This window comes from Macadamia integrifolia, chromosome 8 (assembly GCF_013358625.1).
Source record: "Macadamia integrifolia cultivar HAES 741 chromosome 8, SCU_Mint_v3, whole genome shotgun sequence".
Lineage (NCBI taxonomy): Eukaryota > Viridiplantae > Streptophyta > Magnoliopsida > Proteales > Proteaceae > Macadamia > Macadamia integrifolia.
Window position 1 is genome coordinate 32,025,348 of NC_056564.1, and position 8,805 is coordinate 32,034,152.

General features: G+C 40.3%; 1 protein-coding gene across 1 annotated transcript; it reads left to right on the forward strand.

Moving 5' to 3' along the window:
* The first annotated feature begins 258 nt into the window (after positions 1 to 258).
* LOC122085735 lies at positions 259 to 6,804 on the forward strand. Its single transcript, XM_042654263.1, has 3 exons — positions 259 to 1,747; positions 5,090 to 5,348; positions 6,099 to 6,804. The coding sequence occupies exons 1-3, from the start codon at positions 495 to 497 to the stop codon at positions 6,273 to 6,275; spliced, it is 1,689 nt and encodes a 562-aa protein (XP_042510197.1). The 5' UTR covers positions 259 to 494; the 3' UTR covers positions 6,276 to 6,804.
* Positions 6,805 to 8,805: the final 2,001 nt, after the last annotated feature.

An 8,805-nucleotide genomic window follows, 5' to 3' on the forward strand; every position in this document is an offset into this window, starting at 1 on the left:
CCATTGATGAAGAAATAAGCCACATAAGAAAACTCGGCCCTACTTAATAGGGACATTTTAGGTCCAAGGCGTTGGGTAGGTTCAAATTTTGGAATAGTAAATAGAGGGTGTATTTGTTAATTTCATTGAGATGATAACGAGGAGTGGCATTTCCCGTATTTACAAAACAATCCAAGGTCATTTGTGAATTCACAATTTCTCATTCCCCAAAAATGAATTCAACATTTCAACCCCATAATCCCTTCCTGCGAAAACCACTCACACCCCAACCAGAAACGAACACAGAAAAATAGCTAGAGAGAGAGAGAGAGAGAGAGAGAGAGAGAAAACCCAAATTGCCGTAGACACAGAGAAGAACGGAAGAACAATCCTTATAGTTCAGGATCCCATCATAGAAGAAGAAGAAGAAGAAGAATAAGCAAAGCAAAGTAAGGTAAAGGAAACAAAGAAGATTGCGTTTTGATTGATTCATCATTCATCATAGCATATATGTAATGCATCAGAAGAAATCCGAAGTTCAGATCGGAAAAGAAAGCAGCGGCATCTCTTCCGATTTCAATCCAATACCGCCTCTCCTCCCAATCCAACAGAAACACATCCACCATCAATTCCACACAACCCAATCCTCCTCCTTCCCTCAACCTGCAAATCTTTTTCAAATCCAAATCTCAAACCCTTTTTCTTTCTCTTCTTCATCTTCTTCCCCATTATATAATCCTCAATCTTCAACATCAGTAACCCCACATTCACAATCTCCATCACCAACTGCTGCAACCAATACCACAACATCATCTCTAACAAATCAAATTCAAACTCACGACAATGCAATTACAAACCCATCGTCAACGAAGACCCTTCTCTCTACTGCCCATAAGAGACCCATTATGAGCCACACCCTTTCTTCCACCCTTTCCCATTCGCCAACATTATCTTCCCTTCACCACCATAACAACAACCATCTCCATCAATCACCTTATTCTCCTTTGAATTCTTCATCTTCGCCTGCTTCACCCTGTCCCTCTCCGCTGCAGATATCATTGGCCACCAGGGCTGCTGCCTTGCGCCTACTCCGCCACCTCCGCCATGTCCGTCGCCTCCGCGTCCACCTCCGCCTCCTCATCCTCTTCTGCTTACCCTCTTTCTACTACTTCCTCTCGAACCCTCGCCGCTCTTTCCTCCTCGACTTCCTTTCTGCTCTCGCTTTCTCTGCCGCTTTTCTTCTCTCCATTAACCTCGCCCTTCCTCGCCTCCCCTCAATCCGTTTATTCCTGGCCCGTTCATTCCCTCTGAAACTCTCCTTTTCCACTGCCTCTCGTCCTACTTCGCCGGTTCTTTGGTCAATTGGGTCGAAGCAGAAATCTGAGAGAACTGTCAATTCGGGTTGTGCGGTTCAGGTCTACAGCAATGGAGATGTCTATGAGGGTGAATTTCATAAGGGTAAGTGCTCTGGCAGTGGTGTTTATTACTATTACATGAGTGGGAGGTACGAGGGTGACTGGGTCGACGAGAAGTATGATGGATATGGTGTGGAGACTTGGGCGAGAGGGAGTCGATATAGAGGCCAATACAGGCAGGGGCTTAGGCATGGCTATGGAGTGTATAGGTTCTACACTGGTGATGTTTATTCTGGAGAATGGTCAAACGGGCAGAGTCATGGGTGTGGAGTTCATACCTGCGAGGATGGAAGTCGGTATGTTGGAGAATTCAAGTGGGGCGTTAAGCATGGCCTTGGCCACTACCATTTCAGGTAGAAAAAGATTTTACTTTTCTTCCTTTTTAATAATGGCCATTTGGATCTCTCTATTTATTGGTCTATATTCGGGGTTCATTGTATCTAGTCTATGTTGGTGCTTGAATCTTTGTTCTGTTGAGTATCAGGTAAATGGTTGATGTTGTTCAAGATTTTCGAATTTAGTTCCATTTTTTGGGAAACTGTTTGGTTGTTGAATGTAGTTCTGGATTTTATATTCTTGTGATTGAATTTGCAATTTTTTCTGGCTTGTCCATGATATGTGAAGTTTTGGTTGTCAAAATCTTTGAATAGATTTGTCCACTCTGGTAATAATTATTGGAAATTGAAAGCTTAGTATATTTTAGCATTCCAAGACTTCCTCCCTTTCATTTAGTTTGAGTTTGCATTGCAGTTCTTTGTGGTCTTTGCTTTATTCTTCTTCATCATTTATTTACCTTGTTATATGTATTTCCTAAAAATGGAAATAAAGGTGTTGTTTGATGTTATGTTTGAATTTTATTTGATTTATTTTTAATCTGGTTTTCACATATAGTTCAGCATTAATGATGAAGATTTGATTTTATTGTTGTAACGAGGAGCCTTCTTTAACTAATGTATGCCTGACTGTCCTCTCCCAACTAATGAATCCTGAAAACTTCCAAAAGATTCATTTTTCTCCATATCTTCAATTATCATTTCCACCTTTCGGTCAGGAGCATTAAGTTTCTCAACCTTGGCCAAATTGGACTGAGCTTTATGTTTGAGATTCACATCTCTCAAGTCCAAACTCTTTGCTGACAGCCTGACAGAACTAGGGATGCAAACAAATAGCCGAAAATCCGAATTTTGTTCGCATTTTTAGGGGTATCCGTATCCGGTCAAAGGGTATCCGGATCCAAATTTGAATTATCCGGAAAAAAAAAAATCCAATCCAATTAGATAATCAATGAACGATTTTGAGGGTTCTTGAAGTTTAGATAGACTCTAGAGAATGAGGGAAAGAGCTAAGACAACAGCACTGCAATATTGTTACATAACAATTAGTTTGGTCTCTTTGCTGTAACTTGGTACTATGGTTTCAAATGGTGACTCCTCACCTACCACCACAGCACTGCAATGTTGTTACATGACAATTAGTTTAGTGCAGACAATTTTTTTATTGTTCATTTGCCATCTCACTCTGAGTTCTCATCTGATGTTTCTTGTGCATTCCTCACACAGAATGCAAGTGTGGTTCTTGATTATCTTCTTCTCACCCATGGGTTGCCCTCTTAATTCATATTGAAATTATATCTTGAAACTTGGCTTGTTAGTCACAACTTTGCAAAAAATGTCTTATTAAGAAATATGGAGTTGTGAAATAATAGTTTTTGTATAACTATGGTAAACTTTTCCTACATTTCATCTGGGAAGTCTTACCTAAACAGCCATGCAGTAGATCAAATGGGTTAAAATTTTGTGGACAGGTAGCCCCCTAAGTCCCCTGTTCACATGTCGAGTTTCAGCGTAATTGGAATTTGGCAAGTTAAAAAAATAAATTTGAAAATCCAAGACCATGGGAATTTATATGGTAGTGGTCCGAATACCACAGGTGTGCATGGACATATATGGGGATGCATGCTAATACACTAGAGGGTATTTGATTGAATTAGGCTCTGAAATTTGGCCATGGCTAATCCAAAGCACGTCCTCTCTATCCAACGGTCAGAATTGCCACACCATCTGTCTATGTGGCTAAATGATGGACTATTTTGAAGCCCTTCCAAAACGGGATCATGTAAGAGAAATCTTTCCATATAAAATATATATTTGTTTAGAAATGACATAGGAGATCATAAAGTGTGTGCCATTTAATAAAAGCCCTTGGCTTTTAAATACTACCTATTTCATTGTTAGTGTTTATTTAAGGCTAATATAAGAGATTAAAACTAACATTGTGAGAAATAATTTTAGAATTTTACATCAAGAGAAATGATTGGAACTTGGAAGCATCGATATGGAAATATTTTGGCACACAAAGCCAAGCCAGGATATGATATATGTAAATCACAACGCCTTCCCTCACTGATGTATTGGGACTGTTGGCCCTCCAAAATGTATTTTGAAAGTGATAAGTTCCGGACAACTACCCTAAGCATTTGTTCTGGCCAGAACAAATGCCTTTTATTAACTCATACCTACAGTTGTATTGAAGTCCGTATCTTAGAAAATGTTTTAGGACAAAACCAAAGTTTTGCCTTTGTATCTGCCCCATTTCAAATAAATTACTGGCGCTTTCCATGCTGAGAATGCCTAGTAGATGTTATAGGGATTAACTGTTGATACCTTGTTAAGGACCAGTCTTTTTGGATTCACAAGCCCCAGAATTTTATCTTCTACATGATTGAGTTTTATCTTCTTAATTACCAACTGATGGATGGATTGTAGTGGGCTCACTGAAGTCTGGGAGATGAGGCGATGATTATGCCAATCTTGTTGCCATGCAAACTATTTCAATCCACTGATAATTGCCTGACTCAGTTTCACACAAGTGATCATTGACCTAATACTAAGGGGCAACAGTTTAACCCAGACTGTAAACATCCTCATTAAAACAATTTTTCACAGTTCTGATCTATTGAATCTGAAGAGTTAGTTAACAGTTGAGGAAGCAAAGAATTTTAGTATGCATGTTATGAGGTATGGAGAAAGGTTTTAAACTCAGACTATTGGTAAAATAAGATCCAAGCAGCAGGGGATGAGAAAATTATTTAGATCAATAACCTGATTCTCCAGAAATCTAAATGGTGAGTAAACTTAATGGAGATGGTCCATGTGGCCATCTTCATCTGAATGAAGTTTTTGAAGTCGAAGTCTTCGTTTATATAACCCTTTATGCCTAGATGAGACATTGCTAATCGTTATGACCTTGAAAAAATGTCGTCTTCTATGCAGACTTCTTAGCTAATAAAATCAGCAAATGAAGAGAACAAAATAGTGAAAGATCCAATGGTGGTTCTGGATGTCAAAATTTTAGGAACTGAGGGATGATTTTTCTAGGTCCATTGTGATGATGCTACAACATAAATGTGCTTAGTTGGATTTCCCCCCCCCCCCCCCCCAGAAGTTACTCTGTAGCAATGAAGCATCTAAGTAGATAAGACACGTGGTAAAATGAATCTTAGGTCTTCTAATTTACGTACATTTACTTTGGTGGTTTTGGCTCAAATCTCCTTAAACGTACTGGAAATAAACCTTACAATGAAACTTCTGTTATGGAAGATTGGATGTCGTGTTTCTTTGCAAGTGCTGTCAGTATGTTTTACTTATTGAAAATATGTATGTGTTCTAATACCAACTATGGTGTATTGAATGCAGAAATGGAGACACCTATGCAGGAGAATATTTTGCGGACAAGATGCATGGGTTTGGTGTCTATCTTTTTGCAAATGGCCATGGGTATGAAGGAGCTTGGCATGAGGGAAGGAGACAAGGGCATGGAATGTATTCATTCAGGAATGGGGAGACGCAATCTGGACACTGGCAAAATGGTGTTCTTGATATTCCAAGTACACAGAACACCCACCCTGGGTCTCCCATTGCTGTAAACCATTCCAAAGTATTGAATGCTGTCCAGGTAAATCCACTTACCATCCCCTGCAAATGTAAAGTCCTCCTTTTCCATTGTTACCCAAAAATCAGACGTTCTTATTTAATATAAACACAGTTCCAATTCAACCAAGCCATATCTTGCAATCACATTGTTGGATGGATGATCCTGAGCTCTTTGGTGTTGAAAGTTAGTGGTACCAGGACTTTCCTGTCTTGGGAAGCTCCTTGGCAGATCAGCTAGCTTGGATACCAATTTTGGTATAAAACTTGATCATAATTTGGCCACCTGGCTGAATTATGTTGACCATCCTTCTGCTGATTGACTCTGGTGGCAGAGATTGAGTTGGCAAGATGTGACTCAATCTGTGATTGTTCCTCAGCTGATTTTCCAGTTTGACATCCATCTCATTCTGAAAATAATGCCATTGACCATCAAATTGTAGGCAAATGGTATTTTTATTGTCATAATCCCCCGTATCATGGCTGTTAGTCAGCCCAATCAGAGGGAATGGTAATGTTTTTCTATCGTGACACTTGGAAATGTGAAAACCATAGTTGTCAAGGCATCGCCTAAGTGTCCAGACACCATGGTTGCCTTGTTGTGCCTAGCATCCAGGTCCCCTCCAATGCCTTGGGTCGCCTTGTTGGTGCTGCTTTGCATCATGGCCCCTCCAATACCTTGGGTTGCCTATACGCCATGGCAACTATAGTAAAAAAACTGGACCATGAAAAATATATCTAAAAATTGAATAATTTTATTGGTTTTGGTATACAGGAAGCAAGACGGGCAGCAGAGAAAGCATATGATGTCGCGAGAGTTGATGACAGGATGAACAAGGCTGTAGCAGCCGCCAATAAAGCAGCCAATGCAGCACGAGTTGCAGCTGTGAAGGCTGTCCAAAAGCGAATGCATCACAACAGCAACGATGATATACCAATGCCAATCGTGTGACTCTTAATGAGCCACTCACCATCATGCTCCTGGTCCAAATTGACAAAAAACATAATAAATTAGGGAGAGCAAGCTAAGGGACAACGGAATATTCTCAAACGGAATTTTGTCACCATTGCCTTTTCTTTTATATTGTTACTACCTTTCTTCTTTCCTGCATTTCTCTTTCCTTTTTCTCTTAAGAGGATGCAACATTGAGGTGCCAGCTTGGAACCCACATTCAGTTGAAGATGACTGACTTGAGGAGCAGGTTAGGGTTTCTCTCTGTGTCAATGTGATATGTATATAGGATGGGCTAGAGGTTTTCAGTTAAAGGGCTGGCGCTGACAAGGTGCTCTTGTAGGTGGGATTTTCTTAATTTTGTTGCTTAGTTCTTTTCATGTAAAGAGTAGTTGTAATGCAAGTGCTAAGGACCGAGGTTATCCTTCAGCCCTATCACTTTTGTTGTATGTGAACAATGGCTTTTGTATAAGAGATGAAGGGAGTTGGCGATATTATATAACCACAACTCCCCTTCTTTATCCCCTCATGATATGGCATCTGGTATTCCTGCGGAAGCTTATCAATTCCTTATGATCTGTAAATTGTTGCAAAAGAAACACAATAAGGAAGGTCTTCACTGGCTATTGTAATTTTGCATGATCAATCTCTTTGGTGAAACCAGCACTTATTCTCCCTTTTGTTTATGGTGCAACCCTAAGTGGTCGAGTTGGCAAGGAACTTTCGCCTCAAGAAGCATGTGGTTCTGATTTTAACTACTCTTTCCTCCTTGCAGTTATTCACATGGAGGTATTTAGTACTCTTCACTGTTTTTGGTGAAAGTTGAATGATTTCCATTTAATCCTGGTATGACTCGGTCCATATGGTTGTGGGGTCAGTATGGGCCCGAGGGACTAGTCAAACAAAAGCTTGGATATCTGTTGTTAGCAAAAAAAAAATAAGACGACATAGGGTGGGTTTTATTTTGGAAAAAGGTTCGCCTGGTGAAGTTTGAGCAACCCCCCTGCTATGAAAATCAATCCCTTTTCTAGTATGTTAAAAATTAAAGGGAGAAAGAACGTTGTGGGACTGCATGGTGTATGCTAGTACTTTCTTGCACTTTAAATATATATAGATGCCATACACTAGGGGTGTCAATTCGTGGCCCGACCCGACAGAACCGACCGTTTAAAGCCCGGCCCGACCCGGCCCGTTTATTAAACGTGTCGGGCTTGAGCCCGGCCCGTTTATAAATGGTCGGTCTCAGTCCTGATACTTGGACCGTCGGGCACCCGACCGAGACCGACCAATTAAGACCCGACCGAGACCGGTCTATTTTGCACCGGCCTGGCCCGGCCTGGTTGTAAGATACCTATTCTACCCCCATATGAAAGAGTTAAAAAGAAAAAAACCAAAAACCCTAGTATTAAGTATTAACCTTCTCTTCTCTTCTCTTCGTTTAACGGAAAGGAAGTGCCGCGGCCGCCGCTGTGCTCTGCGAGTCTGGGTCGAGCGTCGTCGTCGTCGTCGTCTAGCTTTCTGGGGGTCAGTGCGAGGCTGCGAGCTGCTGTGCTGTGCTCTGCGAGTCTGGGTCGAGCGTCGTCGTCGTCGTCGTCGTCGGCTGCGAGCTGCTGTGCTGTGCTAAATCCTTATAAGATCACCACAAATTAGTTTCTATTTTTTGAGACTTCTATTCCTGCAATAGCGATTAACTTACTAATACAAGAAGAGGGCAGAATAGAAGCCCATAACTTTGATGATCCAATCTGTGTAGCTATGGCTACATTGTCTGTGTGAAGCAGTGCTGTGAGACAGTGAACAGGATGGTGGGATGTTGGTTGAAGTTTAGGTGGGAAATTCAAGTTGTATCTCTTTCTTTCTTCCACCTTTTTGCTTCCTTCTTGCCTACGGTATCCAGAAAGCTCTCCCAATCTTTATTGTTGCTACCTTTCTGTTCTGTTAGACTCATCAAGTATTCCACTGTTGATGGTGAGATTTAACAATTACTGAAAAATCTCTAATTCAGTAGTTGAAGTAGCCCTGCGGCATCTCTGTTTCCAGTTATTTCTACTCTGTTAAGGGATATTTTTTACTGGATCGTCTGACTTTCAGATCTGGTTCTTAATCTGGAAGATTGTTCAATGCTCTAAAAGGTGAACTCAACTAGGGTATGGAGCTTTCTGTCCAGAATGCAACTTATTTTGGCGCCATCTGAGTTCATATTTTAATTATGAGATGCTTGGACAAGGATGATTCTAAATATTTTAATTATGAGATGCTTGGACAAGGATTTAGGACTTTTTATGATTCTAAATATTTTAATTGTGGGATGCTTGGACACGATAAGGATTTAGGACTTTTTATGATTCTAAATATTTTAATTATGAGATGCTTGGACAAGGATTTAGGACTTTTTATGATTCTAAATATTTTAATTGTGGGATGCTTGGACAGGATAAGGATTTAGGATTTTTTATGATGTTTCTAAATAGTTTAATTATGAGGATGTTGGATCAATGCTTTGGATTTTTTGTGATGTTTTTAAATATGT